The 23,413-nt window shown below is 38.4% G+C and overlaps 1 protein-coding gene across 1 annotated transcript in view; it reads right to left on the bottom strand.

The window, feature by feature from the left end:
• Positions 1 to 23,413, bottom strand: part of RAD51B (RAD51 paralog B) — a 556,308-nt gene that overhangs the window by 526,927 nt on the left and 5,968 nt on the right. Inside the window, exons 4-5 of the mRNA XM_090271032.1 lie at positions 17,931 to 18,047; positions 2,925 to 3,061 (exon numbers count right to left, since the gene is read on the bottom strand). Coding sequence (XP_090127158.1) covers positions 2,925 to 3,061; positions 17,931 to 18,047 — 254 coding nt within the window. The remainder of the gene's footprint in view (positions 1 to 2,924; positions 3,062 to 17,930; positions 18,048 to 23,413) is intronic.

The following is a 23,413-nucleotide window of genomic DNA, read 5'->3' as shown; positions in this document are numbered from 1 at the left end:
GTTCCTCTCTTTGTCAGATTGGAAGAAACTCTGGGCCTGGGGATAAGCAGGACTATGGCCCTTGACAGCAAGAAGCAGTTACAGAAGATGAAACCTTCATCCAGTTACCCTTGTAAGATTATAAGCTTACCCTTGTAAGATTACAAGGCCCAAGGTCTTCAGGGGAGAAATGTTACCATACACAGATAGCTAGATATTAATAAAAGAAGGAAGCAAAAGGAATCAGACATTGTTGAACATAATCAACCAGGGAGCATAAGCTTGCTTGTTTAGTCAGGAAGCTATAGCTTCACACACTCCAGGGGATCACAGCATTGCCCTGCCAAGGATTAACAGCCCTCCCTCTCTTCCCCACTCTGGTACCAGATTGTTGATGGGCGGGGGTGGGGAGGTAAGAACATGCGCAATAGAAGTTAAAATGGGGCTGGGGTAGATGCTTGACCATAGAGGCCTGTCAGTCTAACCTGGGAAAGGGATCAATTGGCCAGGGAGTGGACCCATCAGCAGCCCGCAAAATCCTGGGAAGTTGGTTACTTTGAAAAAGCGCTTGATCCATCCCAAGCCTGAGATAATATAACCCAGCTCTCTTTCCCCAGGGAACACACACTGGCCCCATCCATTCATGCATTCTCTCTTTAGTAACCATGTGGGTCTAGCAGCCATGTGGCTGGCAGCCACACAGACTCCAAACACAGGCTCCAGGTGGAACCTGGGTACAGCAGCACAGTCAGGAATAGCTCTAAGCTACCTGGACAGGGGCTGAAACTGCTAATGCCAGAAAATTGAAACAGAACTATGGACACTGGCCTGTGTTTAGGTCTTGCTGAAGACATGGTTGGACTTTTTCCATGGCAGGGTGGCCAGAGACAGGACACAGGGGCAGCCTTCTACTGCCACCCGAATAAATCTTGCCACACCACAATCTCCCACGTGTGGGTCTCCTAGAATGCTTTCCTTGCAATACCACAAGAACCCCACTTCCACCAGCAACAGAATTATCTCCAAAGAGAACATATGGACGGCCAATGGACATATGAGATGTTCAATGTCACTAATCATCAGAGAAATGCAAATTAAAACACAATGAGATATGACCTCATACCTGGCAGAATGGCAATCATGAATAAATCAACAAACAAGTCCTGGGAGGATGTGGAGAAAAGGGAACCCTAGTGCACTGCTGGTGGGAATGTAAATTGGTGCAGCCACTGTGGAAAACAATATGGAGGTTTCTCAGGAAAGTTAAAATGAAACTGCCTTATGACCCAGCAATTCCACTTCTAGGAATATATCTGAAGAAACCCAAAACACTAATTCAAAAGACATATGTGCTCTTACGTTCACTGCAGCATTATTTATAATAACCAAGACATGGAAGCAACCCAACTGCCCCTCAACAGACAAGTGGATAAAAAAGTTGTAGTATGTATGTACAATGGAATATTACTCAAGCATAACAAATGAAATCTTACCACTTGCAACAGCATGGATGGACCTAGAGGGTGTCATGCTTGAGTAATATAAGTACAGTAAGTCAGATAGAGAACAACAAATACAATATGACTTCACTTACATGTGGGATCTAAAGAATAAAACACAAACAAACAAACAGGAACAGACTCATACAGAGAACAGACTGACAGCTGCCAGAGGGGAGAAGGGTGAGAGGGCTGGGTAAAAAAGTGAAGGGATTAATAATTACAAATTGGTACTTTTAAATAGTTACCAGGATGTAAAGTACAGCATTTGAAATATAGTCAATAATATTGTAATAACTATGTGTGGTGCCAGATGCGCACTTGAAATATCAGAGGGATCACTTTGTAAACTATGTGATTGCCTAATCACAATGCTGTATACCTGAAACTAATATAAAATAATACTGAATGTGAACTGTAATTGAAAAAGAAAAGAAAATGGTATCAAAACTTAACTATCTGAGAGTAACACCTGTCCATTCATTTTTCAACATTTTCTGAGGCTTTTATGTGTAGGTCACTGGATTTGGCTTTGAAGATACAAGTATATAACACAAACTCAAATTGCTGACAAACCAGAAGCATATACTTAGAAAGAATAGATAACCAAGAGATGTAGAAGAAAGCAAATAAATTCTAGGCAAAATAATCCATGTGGAACTTATCTGGCCAGGGAATATGCTTTGATTTAAATAGTGCTCATTGAGAGAAATAAGGGAGAGATCTGATTCATAATGACATAGTGAGAGAAAAACTCCAAAGGACTAAACCTATACTATACCTTGAATAAGAGAACTGAATAGAATCAGTTTCTAAATATATAAGCACTCCTGCTTATGAATATCAATCACGGCAAGAAAGGATGAGGACCAAACTTATTTTCAAGTGTACAGAAATACACAAATGATCACATGCCTCTCTTATAGAATGTTAAAGGTCCTTTTCAAACTAAGGAAATCTCTTCTTTCCAAGCAAAGATACACTTAGTATCAGTGTGTTTCTTACAATGAATACATACTATTTCAAAGATTAAAGTGAAACAGTTCTAGTAAAAAAAAAGTTTTGAACTTTGCAATTTTTCTATTTACTAACTTTTTACTTCCAACTAGAAATTAGTTACAAAGCAGCTTGCTTTCTCTCTTCCTTACTAATTTTCCCTCTTCCCCATTGTCCATTTCCATTCCTTTCTCTTACTTGAACTTTCTTCCTGACTTTCTGCAAAATGCACCTTAAAATGCACCTTATCCAGGAACTCCACTTAAGGCAATAAATAGATAGACAAGATAAAAAGAAACCACTTCCCCTGTCAATTTTAAAAAGAAAATTCCTTTAAAACAGTAGCATTAAGTGTTCTCAAAAAAAGTAAATGTTAACCTATTAGAAAATGTTACATACTACACGTTACAAAAGTAAAGTATTATAACGGGAAATAATAAAACCTCCTACCTTTCAGCACTAAATGCCGATTCTGTGTCAATGTACACAACAGCTCCCTCTAATCCCCCCATGCTGGTGGGTAATGTGGCCAAAACACTCATCATTATACAAAATTGAGTTTTTCCACAACCTGGTGGACCTGTAACCTAAAATAAAAAATAAAGTTATTTGTATGAACATCACAAGCTAGTCAAAGCAAAATCCTTTTAAAACTTGCTACATATACACCCCAACTAATCTAGATTTCTACAGACGTCCATTATATATAATGAATTAACTTTTCCCCTATGCCTCTGGATTGGTACTAGTTATGGGCCATCCTTGGGAGAAATAAGAAAATAGTCACTCAAATCATCCTTTATGTTCTGTAGATTAGATGAAAACTTTGGTTAAGAAAGGCTGGAGGATTCATTTATACATTCAAAACCTGGAGTTCTATTCCTTTTCCTCAGTAACACATTTACAGAAGGATCTTGAAAATATTTAAGAGGCTTTAATAACTGGTTTAACATTTGCTAAGAATTAGCCTTTCAGAACAATTTAGTACTAATCCACTTAAAAGCTACTTTGATCTTTATTCTTAGGAGTAAAGTATTTAGGGGTAAGGATACTGATATATACAACTTACTACCAAATAGTTCGGCAAAAAAGGGTGTGTGTGTGTGTGTGTGTGTGTGTGTGTGTGTGTGTGTGTGTGTGTGTGTGTGTGTGTGTGTGTGTGTGTGTGTGTGTGTGTGTGTGTGTTTATAGAAAGAGAGATAAAGCAAATATAACAAAATACAACAATTGTTGAATCTAAGTGATTCATACTTTGAAATGTAATGTTTTGAAATTTTAGTTGGTAGAGGTATTTCAAGGTTATAAAATTGGAAATCAAGAAGGTGTAGATGGAAAAAATAGAAAAATAATCACATGCATATTCCAGTCCAACTGGAAGTAGTTAACAAATATTACACTTAAAATGTTATGAATGTTCCCTTTAAACATGTCACATTGGTTGTGGCATCAAAATGTAAAAACCAAAACACAACCCGCTTTGTGAAAATAACACTAATGAACAATGTTTCACAATAGGAAGAGGGAAAAGAGGAAGGAAGGAGGAGAAAATCTTAGGCAGAGATGGAAAAAGTCCGTCTCAGGTAAATCATGAAAGAGAGAAAGAAGTGATGATCAGTAAGTTTAAACCATTTAGGCGAGCATTAGGATCCCCCAACCACCCTGTTAACCGGCATCTCTTGCTCAGGAGGTCTGAGATATATCCTGAAAACCTATATTTCTAGTAAGTTCCTAGGTGATGCTGGTGCTGCTCTCTATATATATTTTAAATATTTTATTTACTTATTTTTAGAGAGAAGAGAATGGAGGCAGAAAGAGAGAGAAAGAAACATTGATGTGAGAGACATCGATCGGTTGCCTCTCATATGTGCCCCGAGCGGGGACCAAACCCGTAACCCAGGCATGCGCCCTGACTGGGAATCAAACCAGTAGCCTTTCACTTTGTGGGACAATGCCCAGCCAACTGAGCCACACAGGTCAGGGCTTGCTCTACACTTTTGAGAACCACTGTCTTGGAATTTAGACTAAAGCTAAAAACTTCATTTATCAAGGCTCCACACAAAAAAACAAAAGATCTGAGTTAAAACTATGTGCTGATTTATAATCCCTACAACAGTGATTTAGACTTTAAGGATAAATAGTTGCTACTACCAATAACAGTTTGCCAGATCATGAGTGATCAGTGAAGAGGTCTCCAGACTTTGATTACATACTCTGGCAAACCAAACCAAACAAAAATTTAGTATGGTCCTCCAATATATGCATATTTATTATACATATACACTATTTTACTAATCCATTCTAAATAGTATTGCAATATAAACCACATAAAATAGGGATTAAAAGAAATAAAATGTTACAAGCATCTAAAAATAGTTTCATATCTTAGTTGTATGATAGACAGTTAGGCATGAGCAGGGCAAGGATGACAGGCCAGGTACGGAAGGTCACCAGGGTGGAAAGCACCAGGTGCTGAGCAACTGGCAACACTGGGAAATCAAGGACCTCGCTCCCAGCATATCGCTAGTCATGTGGTTTAACCCTCTCCTGACCTTTCGTATTACTGGTCATGCAGCTTGGACCCCCCCTGACCTTTCCTTCCCTTGCATGTCACTAGTCATGCAGTAGATACCTTTGGAGGAGGTACTCCCATGTGGGCCCTTGCACGACCACTCCTTTAAGCATTAAACCCATAGGGATAACATCTAGGCCTCTATTGCGTTTCAGCTCCAGGCGGAGAGAAGCAGCAAAACCAGACAAATGATCCATGGCTGACATCAGGACCAGATGCAATGTCTAAAGACCCGCTCACCTAGCGCCAACCAATCAGTGGAAACCACGACCCTGAGGGGACACACTTGGAAAGCTGATAAATATTCCATTGAGATACTCCCGGGGCCCTCCCTGATACCCCGCTTTGGAGAGCAGATAAAAGCCTTCAAGACAAAGACCCCAATGGGGCTCTTTCTATGGAGCACACCCCTGCCTTTCCTCACCCCCTTCCTCCAGGCACATTTTCCTTGCCTCTCTTTTTCCTAAACTCTAAGGGCCCTTCTTTTGCCTCTGTAACTCGTTCCCTGAGCCCATTTCTTCTACTGCTCACTCCTTCTACCTCTGTGACTTTCTAAATAAACTTTCTCTTATGGTTTGAGTCTTGGCTCTGAATTCTTTCTTAGCCAGAACTCAAGTACTGAGGTTGCTGAACCAAGGTCTCATCTGACTCGACCAGTCTAACACCTGGTGCTGTTTTGCCACCAATGGTTGCACAGGTCTTTTCACTCTCGTAAAAATTTATTAGTTCTTTTAGTGGAGCAGTGATAATAATGAAAATAAATGAAATTATATTATTTTTTAAATATTGATTTAAATATTTTAGGTGATTGAAATGTCAGGTCCTAAGTTCCCCTTATTTCAGTACTTAATTGTAATGGCTGTCTAGTAGAGAAAGGAATAATTGCAAAAATGCAAGGACTGAAATTAAAGTAATATATCATTTTTGCACTTACTAAATCACTGTTTTCATTTTCCAATAACTTCCATCAGTTAGTTTTTGTTGAATTTTACCTAATAAATTTCTACCTTCCCTCCTGTCAATTGTTCTTACAAACTAATAAAGATACTGCATTTTTACATCCTTAACAATTAGTTTAAAAATCAACTGAAATTATTTGGATGATTTTCAACAGTATAGAAAATATCCTTACAAGTTTTTTACAGGGTGCAGATAAAGTTTTCATTACACACACGTATCTCTTACAACAAAAATCACATTATAAAAAAAAACATTTCTAAGCAGTGACTTAAAAACACTCTCTGTATTTTAATCTGTCTTTAAAAAGGCAATTACTTTCTCACTCATTAAAACATCACATTTATTTTTAAGGGATGGAGTAAGAGTGTTCCATTGGCTAGTTGGTTGGTTGGCTGGTTTTTAATCTGCTATGAAGCATGTAACATAGCCATTTGTCATACAGAAAAGATCAGCAAATTTGACAATATTGTCTTTGCATTTAAAAAAAAAAAAAAAAGCTTCACCTATCTTTAAATTTAACAACTGTTTTACTATCTTTGCTGTAAGATAACCAAAGAAGCTCTTGTAAATTCAAATGAGCTTCATGATCACTCCCTGCTGCCTTAGAGTACTATAAAAACTCCATGCCTTACCAGTCAGGTTTTTATAAGATTAACAACACTGATATCATTTTTAAGCACTCATCACATATCTGACACCTAGATAAAAGTTACATTTTATTATTTTTTCAGGTTTACTTAGTAGGTTAAAACATTTCAACATTAATAATTTTTAGCTTCAAACAGTTTAGTTCTGAATTCTAGCAGCCAAACCACAAAATTTCAAGTTGTGTTCAGTTCCCAGGTTCAGCTCCAACGTGGTTAGAAAGAGAGAATATGCCAAACCAGAATAGTCTAAGTTATTTGCTTCTTGGAAACTCAGAATGAATACAACGTTTACACACAGAAGACGCCAGTAAAATACAATTAGCTTCAGACAGTTAGAGCCTGAATTTCAATCCTGCCTCAAAAATGTAAAAGAACAGAAAGAAAATAAGTAGTGAAGATCATGTGAATGTCAACAAGGAAGCAAATATAGGGTACTAATAATTGGTTTAATAATTGGTTTAAAGAGGAAAGGGAATTATTCCTAAGAAAGGGAAGTCTACTTGTGCTAAAGTAAAAATGAAGCCTAGTTATTTTAATCTTAAATGAGATTAAACGGTTGAGATGAATGTGAAAACCAGACCTGTTAGGACCTAAAATCTACCAAGTTAATTCTTCCCACATTCAAGACGGGAAAGACAGTAGAGGGCAAACTTCCAACCCAATACTTTGTAGAAGACAATTTAAGAACTGCCTGGTTCTGATCTGAGAAAAAAGCATGTGGAAACTTTGTATCTTTTTTTTTTAATGACCACCCCCGAACCTCCAGCCTCCAGCCCCCACCCAGCATCTATTTGTCTCCATTTGCTTTATAATTATGTACAAATATAATTAGGTCTTCTGGCCTACAGAATTCATGTTAAAAATAACTAACTCTCACCCTGGCTGGTGTGGCTCAGTGGATTGAGTGCCAGCTTGGGAACCAAAAAGTCACTGGTTCGATTCCCTATCAGGGCACCTGCCTAGGTTGCAGGCCGGGTCCCCAGTTGGGGGCACATGAGAGGCAAACGATTGATGTTTCTCTCTCACATCAATGGTTCTCTCCCTCTTTTTCTCCTTCCCTTACCCTCTCTCTGAAAATAAATAAAAAAATAAAAATCTAAAAACATAAAAAAAAACAAACCCTAACTATATCCTAAAATAAACAAATGAACAAACAAAAAGCCAACAATCTCAGAAAGGCCAGAAAGCACGTCACCTTGTAAAAGAAACCTTGATATTAAATTACTTTATATCAACATGTGGAAGATTTTATATATGTAGATTCACTGCACCAGTCCCTCTCATATTGACAACTGCTATTTTTGAAGTAAATGGGAAGGGAGGGGAAAAGAAAAGGAAGGGGAACAAATTTTTTTAAAAAGCAGGAGGACACGGAATGACAAGTGCCCCAACTTTCACAGTTAAAAAAAAAGAAAGAACAGCATCAGGGATATAATCACTCACTTAATAATCAAATAACATGTGACATATGAAAGACTCTGCAAAACCTTTATGGAGAAAGATGTTAAATCAGTCGGTGAATAAAAAATTGGGAATTATAATCCAATCAATCACATACACTAAACTCGTACATTAGGACAGAGGCGTGATTATCCTGCCTTTCAAAACACTGGGTAGCAGACTACAGTCAAGAACACCAAGTAGAAATCTCTCCCTAGTGTTCCTACTGTTATTGTTGCACATGGAGTTGACCTGAGCCTGTCTGCAGCTTGAAGGAGACAGAACCCACCTTGACCAACCTGCAGACCTACGAGGAAGGAAAATAAACTTCGCTGTTGTTGTAAGCAATGTAAGCGACCAAAATTAACTAATAAAAGTTATGTCTTACACATCACTGTTTATGCATTTCTATTACATGTCTGGCCCTTGTAGGCACTTGAGTTTACAACCTGTGATCCTGTAGGCCACAGCAAACTCTGTCAATGAGAAAGACAAAGAACTGTAATATTCAGCCGTTCTGAGGAAAGGTTAGGATGCCACAATAGGACACTGTCACCTTGCCTCTACCTGCTTTGGACAAAATAGTCACTTCCAAAGCAAAACTGCCTCACTCAAGGACACCAGGTCTCCTGCAATCATGAACAAAGCATAGAAATACAAATAATGTAGAAATGTGCTACTGTTTCCTATTATATGGTCTACCAGACTGTGGAACACCATCCAGTGAGAAAAAATTTCGCAAACCCCTTTTGACATGTTCAGTCAGTCACAGCACCTTCTCCACACATTGCACCAATCTTTTTCTTTGCATTTCAGTTGCATTTTTACCTTCCTTAATACAATATGCTGAAAATGTTGCTTATTTTTTTCCACCTTCAATATTAAAATGGCTACACAAAAATTCACCAATTTTGATTTTATTTTTTAATGCACGTTGATAATGACAACTGTCACAATACAATCTAATAAAACTATTTCAAATGAAGTTAAAAACAACTAAGTGCTACTAGAGCCATCTTATGGAAAAAAACTTTTTGGCCAACTCAATACTTAGAGCAAGGATCTGGGTATAATCATTTGACAGTCCTTCCTGGGTTTTGTCTTCCAGTGGTACTCTTGAACTAAGACATGCCATGTTAAATCTTTTTGTTAACTTGAGTTAGGGCCAGTTCTCTAGTACTGTAATCTCTGGATTATAATATGAAAATGCCTATTTTTATAAAATATTTTTTTATTTATCTTTAGAGAGAGGGGAAGGGAGGGAGAAAGAGGGGGAGAAACATCAATGTGTGGTTGTCTCTCATGCACCCCCAACTGGGAACCTGGCCCACAACCCAGGCATGCGCCCTAACTGAGAATCAAACCAGCAACCCCTTGGTTCGCAGGCCAGCGCTCAATCCACTGAGCCACACCAGCCAGGCTGAAAATACCTTTTTTGATGATTCCTTTAAATACAATCTTAATTTTACCTCATCACATTAGCATCTTAGTCATGCATTCCCAGCAAGGATGATACTAACCACAAGGATGAAACTTGGTTGATTGGGGAAGGGGTTATCTCTACTCTTTTATGTAAAAAGCACAGATATACATACTGTACATAAACTGACATACAGCCCATGTAGGGGACCGCTTTGAGTGGTTTTGAGAACTGTAGCCCAGCCGCAAGCCAGGCCCCTAAGAGAGGCCTGTAAGACTCAACTGGAAAACCGGGAAGGCCAGAGGCAGGCATGACTCAAAGGCCACTCAGAGGGTTCCTGTGAGAATTAGATTTAAAGGATGCATATTATACTTCGAAGCTTGCTCTGTTTTTCTTATCTCTTAGTTAACTGTAAACAGTATGTAGCATCAAATGTCTGGAAAAATGTATGAAGCCTTGTACCTAGTGTCAGTATGGCACCAGAATGTCTAACAGACCCTGACCCAGAATGGTCACTGTGTTCCTTACACTGTTATCTGTAATCAGTAATTGTTAACTGTAACCCAAGCATCTGAAGATGATTGGTGATTTATGAATCCTGACCTTGTATCTCCCGAATACCCTCCTCAATAAAAGGGACTAGGAGGGAACATTCAGGGTTCTTCTCCTCCTGAGTGATTTGCTACCTCTCCTCCTCCCAGACAAAAGACTGTGTTTGGGTAATTTTGTTCTCTCTCATCCGCGATCCTGAAAGCTCTGCTGGACAGGGAGTTTCCACTGAGGCAGGGTGTTGGGGGCAGCACCCCTCAAGCCAAAGTGTGGTATTCAAATCTCCTGGAGGGGGTGATTAATGAAAAAAAAAAGTCTATAAAGCTCTTTAAGAGGCGATAATGAAAAAAAGACTGAGAAACACTGATCTGATCTATATTATTCTCATATGGCAAGACTAGCAGCATGTGGTTTGATCTCCACATAATGTAAACTTTTAAAGTTTAAGCTTCAAACATATCTTTGCTACTAATATTCAGTTAGAACAGATGCAGAATTATCTGCTTGTATATTCCACAAGTGAGGAATCAGATGTGCTCAGGGACAGGACAAAGCCCTGTCATTCACTTCCATCAGTGACCCAGCAGAGCTGTTCACTTTGATTCTCCTCTGCTGCTGCTGCTTGGGGCACAAGCAGCACTTCTCTAGCTCCACTTTTAATCTTGGTGCTGGAACTGAATACATACAGATTCAGTGAAATTCACATAAATCAAAACTGATGATAAATAAATTAGGAACTTTGAAGTTAAGTCAGGAAAGAGCAGCTATACAAATGACAGCAGAGTGTTTCCAGATTTATTCTGACTCCCTCAGTCATCTCCAGGCCTACGCCCACTTTACTCAGCCAGTTGCCTTAACTCTTACCTCCACCAGAGCTAAATTCTGCCTGATGTCTAGACTCTAGATTTGACCTCTTAACCAGAAACAAAGATCGTGCAATGCAATTAATTAGACAATTTCATTGATATCTGTATCAGTTCTCTATTGCTATGTAACAAATTACCACAATATGAATAACTTAAAACAACACCCGTTTATTATGTCACAAATCTGTATTTTAGCAGTCCTGATGGACTCAGAGTGGAGGCTGAGCTACATTCCTATTTGGAGGCTGAGGGTGGGTGTCAGTATCAACATCCAAGCTCACTCATGTTGTTGGCAAAATCTGCTTCTCTGAAGCTGTGGGGCTGAGCTCTGTTTCCTTCTTGGCTGCCATTTGAAGGCTGCTCACTGCTCTTGGAGGCCCCTACATGCCTTCTCACATGGCCCCTTCCACCTTCATGTTTTGAATCCTCATGTTTTGAATCTTTCTGGCTTTCTCTTCTCCTTTAGCCAGAGAAAGCTCACTGCTTTTAAGGGCTCATGGGCTTAGACTGTGATAATCTCCCTATCTTAAAGTCAATTGTGCCATAGAATATACCATAATCATGGCAGCAACAGTTTATCATATTCACAGGTTCCAGGGATTAAAGCAGAACTTTGAAAGGACATTTTAGAAATTCTGCCTACCATAGTCTCAAAGAATAGAGAGGCAATAAATTAAAATTTTTAAGAAATCATATACATGCACGCACATATATATATATGCATGCTTACATACATATATAACACACACACATATTTATAGTGCTAGCCAGACTCTTAGAAGGACCTTGTGATCCTCACTTTGATATTCGACCCTCCCACACTGCACTGGATATGTCTGCTATGAGTAATAGAGCAGCCGAAGTGATGGCATATAACTTCAAGGCTAAGCCGTAAAAGACACCGCCATTTCTACCCTGTTCTCTTACAGCACTCAACTTTAGGGGAAGTCAGCTGCCATGTCATGAAGACACTCAAGCAGACCTGTGGAGAAGTTCATGTGGCCAATGATTGCTGGCAGTCAGGACCAGCCATGTCAGTAAGCATCTCAAAAGCGTCTCCCCCTGCTCCAGTTCAGTTTTCAGGTGACTGAAGGTTTTGCCAGTATCTCAACTGTAATTTCATGAGAGGTCATAACCAGAGACACCTAGCTAAGCTGCTCCTGAATTCCTGACTCTCAGAATTCTGTGAGATAAATATTTATTGTTGTTTTTAGGCACTAAGCTTTGACATGATTTGTTAAACAGAAACATATAACAAAAATAATATATAAATATGTAGATATATAGACATCAGAGATATACAACTTTAAAAACATAAGAAAAAACTTGTAAAGTAAAAGAATCACTGATGTTCATTAACTAAAAAATGAATTAAGTAGAAAAATCATATTCCTTAAATGTACTATTGAATATTTTGATAATATGAAGAAACAAATAGCATACAAATCAAAATAACACTTTAAAATAAATAATGTACCCTAGAATAGCAATTACACTAAAAGTTCCTAAAGCTGATGTTATTGCAAGATCAAAAGGTAAAGTGTAAGAGACACAGCAGGAACTGAAGCATTATAGTAAACAAACACTTTATAGGTGCTAAAAAACAAATATAAACAAATGCATTCATTCGATTAATATTGGGTAAGTACCTTCTACATGTTCTAATACTGTAGATTTAATAATAAGAATAATAATAAGAATAAAAAGACATAACTCCTGCTGACCTGAAATTCATTCTCCAATGAGGAGGACATACAGTAACTAATAACACAAACAGCAAAACTGTAATGGTAATAAGTGCTACATCGAAAAACCACAGCACATGGTTCAGTTCTCCAGGAATATATGACAATTCTAAGTGTGTTAATTTAACATAATAAGCTCAAAGTATATAGAGTAAAAGATAATAGGACTACAAGTAAACTTAACTTGACAATATAATGGAAAATTCTAACTGCCTGACCTGATAGATTAGATAACACCAAAATTTTACAGTTCAAAAGCTACCATTAAGAAAATGAAGAGACGAGCCACAGATTGAAAGGAAATAATTGTAAATCATATAGCTGAGAAAGGACTTTGTATATCCATAATATATTTAACAACTTTTATAACTCGAGAACAACAAAACACCAACCAATTAAAAAACAGGCAAGAGATTTGAATAGGCATTTCACTAAAGAAAATATATAAATGGCCAATAAGTACATAAGTAGATGTTCATTGTCATCAGTCATTAGGAAAATGCAAATTAAAACCACAATGAAATACAACTGCATACCCACTAGAATAGCTAAAATAAAAAAAAATTATACTAAAGCCCTGGCCGGGTGGCTCAGTTGGTTGGACTGTAGTCCCATACACAAAAGGCTGCAGGTTTTATTCCCAGTCAGGGCACACACCTAGGTTGCAGGTTCAATCCCCAGTCAGTGCGTGTACTAGAGGCAAACAATCAATGTTTCTCTCTCACATTGATGTTTCTCTCCCCCTCTCTCTAAAAAAAAATCAATAAACACTTCCTTGAGTGAGAATTTTTAAAAAAGGTTATACTAAGTCTTGGTGAAGATGTGGAGAAACAAACCATTATGCATTGCTGGTGACAGCGCAAAATGTTACAGTCATTTTGGAAAGCAGTCTGACACTTTCTTAAACATTAAACACACACCTATTAGATGATCTAGCCTTTCTATTCCTAGGAATCTACTCAGAGAACAAAAACCTATGTTCACACAAAGATATGTCTGTGAACGTTCACAGTAGCATTATTCCTGATAGACAAAAACTGGAAACAATCCAAGTATCCATCCACTAATGAGCGGATAAACAAAAAATGCCACAGCCATACAACAGAATATTATTCAACACTTAGAAGGAAAAAACTACTAATACCTGCAAAAACAGTGATGAACCTCAAAAATATCATGCTATGTGAAAGAAACCAGATACAAAAGACTACATATTATATGATTCGATTTATATGAAATGTTTAGAAAAGACCAATTTATTAAGACAGAAAGCTGACCGGTGTGGGTATGTAGGGATAAGGATGGGAGCAGAGATTAACTACCAGTGGGCATAACGAACATTTCAGGATGATGGAAATGTTCTAAAACTGGATTATGGTGATGATTTCATATAAATTTACTAACTGGATTATACAGTTATAATGGTTGAATTTTATAGTATTTAAATTGAACCTTAATAAAATTATTTTTTAAATAGTCAAATGATTTATGAAAAGCTATTTAAGTTCATTAATAATCAGGAAAATGAAAACTAAGATCACAAAGATGGGCAGAATTTAAGAAGTCTGATAATACCAAGACAAGTAAATATAGAACAAGAGGAATTCATGCACATTGCTCAAGGAATGTAAATAGGGGAACAACCCCTCTGGAAAACAATTTGCCCTGATTCTGCAAAGTTACACATGCACATAATCTATAACCAGCAAATCACTCCAAAGTAGATACCCTACCTAGGAGCCAAGCAGTAATATTTTAGGCTTTGTAGACCATGAGATCTCTGTCACAACTAACTCAACTCTGCCTTGTAGCCACAGACAAAATGTAAACAAATGAGTATAGCTGTGTTACAGAAGTACTTTAATTACAAAAACAGGCAATGAGCCAGATTTGACCACTGGGCAGTAAGTTGCCAGTCCCTGCCTTAAAGAAATACCTGTACATATGATCTAGAAGACATGTGCAACAGTTTCACAGAACTTGTTTACATTAGTAGCAAACTGGAGGCAACCCAAATGTTCATTCACAAGAGAAGGGATAAATGAATTGTAGCACATTTTCAAAATGGAATATGATACAGTAATGACTTACACTCTTGCTATCTGCAACATCATGGATAAATCTCAGAAAACAATAGTAAGTGAAAGAGGCAGACAGAAAAGCTATGATGATTTAACCACAGACATATGATTTAATAGATCTAAAAATAAGCAAAACTAAATGAAATGTTGTATCTCATAAGTATATAGGTGGTAAAGGAAAACTACAGGCATAAGAACCTACAGAGAGGCCCTGGCTGGGTAGCTCAGGTGGTTAAAGTATCGTCCCTATACACCAAGATTGCGGGTTCGATCCCTGGTCAGAGCATATACAAGAAGCAACAATGAATGCATAAATTAGTAAAGCAACAAACTGATGTTTCTCTCTCTCTTCCTTCCTTTCTGTCTCTCTACAATCAAATAAAATTTTTAAGAAAGAAAGAAAGAAAGAAAGAAAGAAAGAAAGAAAGAAAGAAAGAAAAAGAAAAACAAAGAAAGAAATAAAGAAAAGCTACAGAGAAAAAAAGTAGAGAAATGGTAGAAATTCAGGATGGACATTACCTTCCAACAGAAGGCCAAAGACAGGATCAGGGAGGAGTCCACTGTTAAGTTTCAATGGTTTTGGTATTGTTCTGGTTCTTACATTGGGTCATGGGCTCATGGGAGTTTACAACTTAACACATGCAGGATATACTTAATACTGTATACATATAATAAATATTTTAAAAAATATTTTTCAAAGAAGTTAAATAGAAATACTCCCTGTATTCAGCTGAAAAAGTCCCAAGAAGATAGAAGAGGCTACCTGTAGCTAAAACAGAAAGTACAGAATTTGCCCCTAATAAACAGATTTACATTCCAATTCAGCCAAGTAGATCACGACAAAACATTTAAATGACTTGTAACTACTGCTTGGATTCAGAAAGAATTGCTATAAACTAAGTGAAAAGGTATTGAAAATGATTCTAAGACTTAAAATAATAAGTAGTTGTTGGCTAATCTTCCTTAAGTTCAATTCTTTTTGTTTTTTAAATAAGTTTTAACTGTGGATCACTATTGTTAAAAACTTACTTGAGCAAAGGTCCAACTAAATGACAAAAAGATTATATGAAATAGCATTATGGAACCATCTGGTGGTAGCACTCTGCAATAGCAAGTTTTTTTGTTTATTTTTTTCAGATTACTTGATTCATTCGTTTACCAACTATCTAATAGGCAAATACTGGGCATAGTACACACACATCTTTAAACCTTTCTTGGAAGAAAGGAAATAAGATTCTGTATCTAAAACAGGGTTTAAGATTTTCAAGGAAAAATACAGTCAGATTTATGACTATCAGAATGCAAGAATTTCCTGTTGCTCAGAGACTTGCTTAATGTACCTATACCCCTGGAACTCTCAGGCAAGAAGTCCCTCACGAGTGTATTGGTAAACATAGTCTATTGATTTTCCACATCAGGACAAGTAAGCACACTATCAGGTGGTTTCGCTCTGAGAAATCACCCAGAAAACAGTCTAAGATTTTACACCAGGTTTATAGAAGCAAGGGAGAAAAAGGAGTTAGAGGTAAGAGAAAACCCCTATACCAACCCGAGGGCCTGTAGGACTCCCCTGCCTGTGTACCTGCAGGTGCTGTCTCCACACATTTCTGAACATACATTTCAGTTAGGGTGAGTTTACCCATCAACACATTTGGCAGGTTATTTACATCTCCCTGCTTTTCCTCCACCAGGCCAGTCAATATGTGGTGCTAGGTCCCTCAACATTTCTTCTAGGAAGGAACAAAGTCCATTTTCATTTTCTATGGGAGGACCAGGTTAATTTGCATACATCAAAAGTCAGGCGGGGCAGCCCGGCTGCCGCCATGTTCTAACACACACCAATGCAGTTTTCAAGGAAAAAAACTGGGGTAGTTTTTAAACGTCCTCAAATTTTTTCTTGACTCTTCTTACAAAGGGTAGAGCCTAATTTCCCTTTCCTTAAACATGGGCTGGACACACTGACTCACTTCGAGTGAAGACAGTGTGGCAGAAGTAGTAATGTGTAACTTCCACACTTAAATCATTGAAGGTATTGCCACTTCCATCTTGCCTTCTTTTGGATCACTCATCCTGTTGCAAGTCAGCCATCGTGACATGAGAAAGCTCAAGCAGCCTGTGGAGAGCCCGCTTGGGAAGGAGCTGTGACCTCCTGTCAACAACCAGCACCAGCTGGCAAGTCACATGAGTGACCCCCTTGGAAATAACCTCCAGCCCCTCCAAGCCTTCAGATACTGCATTCCTTGCCAGTATCACCAAGCCTAAGTCATTGTCAAAGAAACAAAATCAAGAAGTGGGGTTTTTTTGTTTTGTTTCAAGCCACTCAGTTTTGAGTTAATTTGTTATGCAACAATATATAACTAATACCTATCACTTCCTGGAACCAAACCCTATCCATAACAAGAGGTAAAAATAGCTCATTTCAGTTTAATACTATAATTTTCCCACATGTCCACAGAATTTCAAATTTTCTTCCCTAATACACTAAGTAATGATCCTTTTTAATTCTCCCAAATTGATGAATATTAAATATTCATCATTTTCTAAGTTAATTCAAACCAACAGCAACCAAAGCAGACCAGTCAGTCAACAAGGATTATTTCAATGTCTTTTTGCAAGCAACTACAGTATTCCCTCACTTATCGCGGGTATTGTTCTAGACACCCCCATGATAGGTGAAAATCTGCAAAGTAGGAACCTTACATTTATTTTAGTATTTATATATATTTTAAGGCTTTATAAACCCTTCCCACACACTTATAAACCATTCCCAGTCCCTTATTAACCTTTCCCACTCCCTTATTAACCTTTCCCACTCCCTTATTAATCTTCTCCACACTTTCACAAACACTACTTACGTTCTTAAACATATTCTACACTCTTAAACCTATGTAACTTTAACAACATACATATACAGTACCGCAAAATCCCGTGAAATAGCAAAAAATCCGCGATAAATAATTAAATATATTTTTAAAAATCCCGCGATACAGTGAGGCCACAATAAGTGAACTATGATATAGAGAGGGACTACTGTATACTAGACACTGAGCAGAGAACCATGCCCTGAGGTGCTTTAATTTACTTCAGGTTAATATTCATGAAACAGCGTTTTTTCAACTAAACTCTTCCCCCCATCTCTGAAAGTGACGGGAGAAAGGTTTGGGAAGTGTCTCCGTTACCTCCGTGAGGGATCCACAAGCCACACCACCATGCAGAGCTGCATCCAAAGCAGCAAGGGTCGTAGGTAAGACTGCCGGCGAGACTGCAGCAGACCGTCGGGCCTGTATCTCATACGCCTGAACGAGAAAAAGATTTAGTGCTTTTCAACATCAGTATCTATTCAAAAACATAAACCAACTCTGAACCTCAAATTTTAGCAGCTAGAACACCAATTCCATCTTTTTCTTCTCTTATTTATTTATTCAACAAATATTTACTCGTTGCCAGGGACTGAGCTAGATTATGCTGATATGACTTAACAGACAGAGCCCCTGCCCTCATGTACTTATAATCAAGCATTAGGACTAGAAACTGGGCAATTACTAGACAATTAATAAGAGATACTGTGATAGGGAAAGTGGAAACATACAGACAGTATACCTGACCTGGATTTTGTGATCCTGGAAGACTTCGTGGATGAGCTGCACTAAGCTAAAACCTGTAATAGCTGTTAGACAAGGAAAGGAAATGTGCATGTGCCTGCTGGAGAAAATGTACACAGGAAGGTCAAGAAGCAATAAAGGGAGGAAATGGAAACTAACAAAAACTACAAAAAAATAAAGAGTTGATTGAGAACAGTTGAAAGATGGAGTGTGCTCGTGGTGGGGGCAGCAATGAGGCTGGAGAAATAGGCGGAGGCCAAACATGACGAGCCTTGTTGAAGTTGGAGTTTATGCCAAAAGCAACGAAGAGTGACATGATCAAGTTATCACTTCAAGCTGAGGCTGGTTTGTGCAGAAGAGCTAGAAGGTAGGCATGACAGGCTGGAAAATATCCACATCAAATCCTTGGCACCCGTGAATGCTCTCTTATTGGGAAAAAGGCTCTTTGTAGGTGTGACAAATGTGATTACATGCTCACCAGTAATGTGCTACAACACTTGCCTCTTCCAATCTCTCCCATTAAAAATTTCATTTTTATAAATGAAATTTTGTAAATGAAATGAAATCATAAAAATTCATTTATTCAATAAATTAGAGTGTCTATTGCCTGCCATATACTATGATTGGCTCTGGGAATAAAATTTTAAACCAAACAGACATAGCTTCTTCCCACTTAACAGTTTACAATTTAATAAATCTATATCTCAAATCCAAGGCTCTTCTGCCTCAGTGAGGATGTAGGAAGACCAGCGTATTAATATATATGAGCCATAAATGTGCCCACTCTTCTCTAACCTTACCTACTGAATTCTTATTTCAGTTAAACCATGGATTACCACAGATTTTTTTAAGGCTATATTCAGACACATAAAATAATTTAAAAAGCTACATTCAAAGAAATGTGGTTTGCATCTGATTTAGAAATACATGAATATTGTCCACAACCCATCATTAGGCAACATAGATGGACATGGGGACATTTTATCAAACATGGAAAGGCAGCCCAATCTGTCAGTATTAAAGTGCTTCATCTGCAACGATAAATCTAATTACTAGAATAATAGATTTGGTGACTCTCAAAAAAAGAATAAAATGGACTAAAAAAACAAGACTCCAGAAATAATAGCATAAGGTGGGACCCCAAGAAATAAAATGAATTTATTTATATAAAATATTGTATATTCACTCTTATATGTTTAAACTTCAGTCATCTTCCAAGTACTCTCTGTTTGATGCAATACACCTATCAAGATATTTTTCCACTGCTCAAAAAGGTTTTTGAACTCACAGATTTTGATGCATTTTAGTGCTTCTGCTGTCTTTTGTTTCCACTCTTCTACCTCAGCAAAACATTTCCCTTTGAGGACTTTTTTTGGCCAGGGAAACAAAAGTCACTTAGGGCAAGACTGAGTGAGTAGGAAGGGTGGGGCATGGCAGTCATGCTGTTTTTGGTCAAAAACTGCTGAACACTCAGCATGGGTGTGGGCAAGTGTGCTCATGAATCACCCATCACGTAATGGGCAAACATTTGAATTTTCAAAAAAAATTAATTGAAGCCAAATGCAACCTCTCACAATAGCACCAGCTGGCACACTGATACAGATGGATTCCTAGAACACTCATCTAGCAGGGGAAGCCTGCACTACAAGAGACCGACCCTCCAGAAGATAATTCTGGGTTTTTCTGGGTCCCTCTCACCACCGCATGTGCATAAAAAAAGACAAAGAGTAATATTGTGATATGATATTCCACCAGTTTTTCTTCTACTTTGGTGGCTGCTTCCTCTCAGAATCATTATTGTCTAAGCTCATGTTTAAATGTTGGCTTCACTCATGCCTTGGTATTGGGTATACTTATCTTACTTTCTAGGCAATTGCTCATCCATTCTCATGGCTTTGACTACCACATTTACACTGATGATTCCCAAGTGCGTACTCCTAGTACACGCCTGTCCTCCAAGCTCCATGTTCATATACAGGGTGGGGCAAAATTAGCTTTACAGTTGTGAGTACATAAAATACAGTTTTTTTTATACAACTCAACATCAAGAAAACAAACAACCCAATTAAAAAAATGGGCAAAGGACCTGAACAAACACTTCTCTGAAGAGGGCATACAGAAGGTCCATAGGCACATGAAAAAATGCTCAACATCATTGGCCATCAGAGAGATGCAAGTAAAAACCACAATGAGATACCACCTTACACCAGTCAGAATGGCCATCATCAACAAATCAACAAACAACAAGTGCTGGTGACGATGTGCAGAAACAGGAACCCTACTGCACTGTTGGTGGGAATGCAGACTGGTGCAGCCACTATGGAGAACAGTATGGAATTTCCTCAAAAAACTAAAAATGGAACTGCCTTTTGAACCAGCAATTCCACTGTTAGGACTATACCGGAAGAATCCTAACACCCTAATTCAAAAAAACCTATGCACCCCTATGTTCATAGCATCCCTGTTTACAATAGCTAAGTGCTGGAAACAGCCTAAGTGCCCATCTGTAGATGAGTGGATCAAAAAACTGAGATACATTTACACAATGGAATACTATGCAACAGAAAGAAGGAACTCCTGCCATTTGCGACAACATGGATGGAACTAGAGAGAATTATGCTTAGTGAAATAAGTCAGGCCAAGAAAGCAAAATACCATATGATATCACCTAATACAGGAAACTAAAGAGCAACACAAACAAACAAACTAAATAGGCAAAGACTAGAATAGTAGTCATTAGGGGGGAGGGGGGAGGGAGAAAAGGGGGATAAGTAAGGGAAGGGTCTAGTCAAGGAACGTTTATGAATGACTCATGGACATGGACAACGGGGAGGGATATAATTGTGGGAGAAGGGATGGGCTGGGAGTGTTACAGAACCCCTGGGCTACTCCAGTTGAAAACAAACCCACGGGCTCTTTAGTTAGGGGCCCGATTGCCCGCCGCCAAAATTATAACTCTCAATACCAGAGTTTAGTGAAAAGAAAAAGAATAGTTTATTTAACAGTTATATAGATTTAGTTATTTGCAGATTTCTGTTGTTAAGTCTTATGCTCTTTAAAACACCCACAAACACATATCCTTGCCTCCCCCCTTCCAAACCAGGCTAGTTTTAGGAAAGTCAGAGAAACCGTTTCCCTACTTTCCAAACACAGTTCAGCTTTACCAGCAGCTGCCAATCATTCAATCTGATTGGGGAGGTCCATTCTGTGCTGTGGTGCCCTCCAGCTCTCAATGCAGGACCGCCTGGATTCTCAGCCTCCTTGCAAACTGCCTTCTTCCTGCAAACCACGCAGATCTCCTCTCCTCCTCAAAACCGCATGGCGAGAGCCTCTTAAAGCAGCCTGGAGACCCCTTCTCCAAGCCACATGGAGAAGGCCCCTTCACCAAGCCACGTGGAGGGAGCACACGGGAGAGCGAGAGAGCGAGAGCCCAAAAGCGAGAGCGAGAGTCTCAGAGTGAGAGCACGAGCGAGAGCCAGAGAGAGTCTGAGCTAAAATGTCTGCAGCTGCTTATATATATATATATATATATCCCTGATTGCGTCATCTGACGCAGTGGGCGTTGCAAACAGTTCTGACCATTCACAGAACCTTACGTAGGCTCTGTGTGCTTTCCATACCGTCCCCTGGTTCAAGACTCCTCCCATCTGCCTGAGGCTTTGGATGCATTAAAGCCATTTGCATAAGAAAGACACTAGCCACCAGCCTCAGGCATGTGGAGGCATTCCAAAAGCTGCTTCCTTCTCCCCATCCCCCAGCTGCAAGCTCTGGGGATTTTTGGACTCCCCTGTTTCTGTAACAGGAGGGGGGAGCAACGGGGGAAAAATGGGACAACTGTAATTGAGTAACCCAAAAATAAAATTAAAAATAAAAATAAAAAATATTTTTTGTATTAAATATTAATTATTATATTATTTTACATACAAACAACTGTAAATGTACTTTTGCCCACCCTGTATTTAAGTGCCTACCTCACATTTCCACTCAATGTTTCACAAGCACCTTAATTTCAACAAGTACTAAATTGAAATCATGATCTGCCTTCCTCAAACCTGATCCTCTTCCAGTATTCCTTATCTCAGGAAATGGTACCACCCAGTTTCTCAAAGCAAAAATCAAGGAATCATCTCTGACACTTTCCTGTATTTACCAGCACCCACAGACAATCACTAAATCCTATTCATTCTACCTCCCAAATGTCTTGCACATTAATTGACGATAAACCATCTGCATTAATACCACATTAATAATCCATGTCACAATCACTTTGTCTGGAATATATAAATAGATACCTAACTATTCCTCACAAATACGGCTTTACTCCTTTTTAATCACTTGTCTGTGTTCAAAACTGAGTTTCTAAAAATACATATTTGATTACACCCTTTTCATTGCCCCAAGAATAAAGTCCAAAATCCTTAACACGGTCTGCAGCCCTAATGATCTCACTCCTGCTTGCTTCTCTGACTTCACCTTCTGACATTCTTTTCCTCACTGCTATGTTCCATTCACACCAGCTTGGCTTTATGACCATGCAAACACCATTCTGCTTCTCTTTGCAGAGCTTTTGCATTTGCTAGTCCCACTGCCTGCGAACCCTCTTCCAGGCTCACCTCCCTTCCCAGCTCCTTTGTTTATCTCTCCCATACTCATCCCTCAGGTTTTAGCCTAAGTGCCGCTTCTTTGGGGGAGCCCTTTCCTAAATTAAGCAATGCCCCTGTTGTTAAGTTGCAAAACTCCTTGAACTTTTGCTTAATAGGACTTATCACTACTACAATTAACTAAATATGTATGTAATTATTTGTTTAATGTCTGACTTCTCCCATTAGATTAAATGCTACAGTAGGGCAGGAATTTTATCAATCTTGTATAATACATTATCCCCAGTGCCTGTTAAAGTATCTGACCCATTGACTGGCACTCAATAAATACTGGTTGAAGGAATAAATGACTGAATAACTAAACAGATAAAATATCTTCCTTGAAGGAATGAACTAAGGCTAAGCCAATGTGAACCCAGGACTCAAACCTAAAGAATGTTACATGCGTGAATATATAAC

The sequence above is a fragment of the Furipterus horrens genome, unplaced genomic scaffold (genome assembly GCF_987537825.1).
Source record: "Furipterus horrens unplaced genomic scaffold, mFurHor1.1.pri manual_scaffold_3, whole genome shotgun sequence".
Taxonomy (NCBI): domain Eukaryota; kingdom Metazoa; phylum Chordata; class Mammalia; order Chiroptera; family Furipteridae; genus Furipterus; species Furipterus horrens.
Note: the sequence above shows the minus strand (reverse complement) of the source record. Positions and strands in the feature narration are given on the sequence as shown.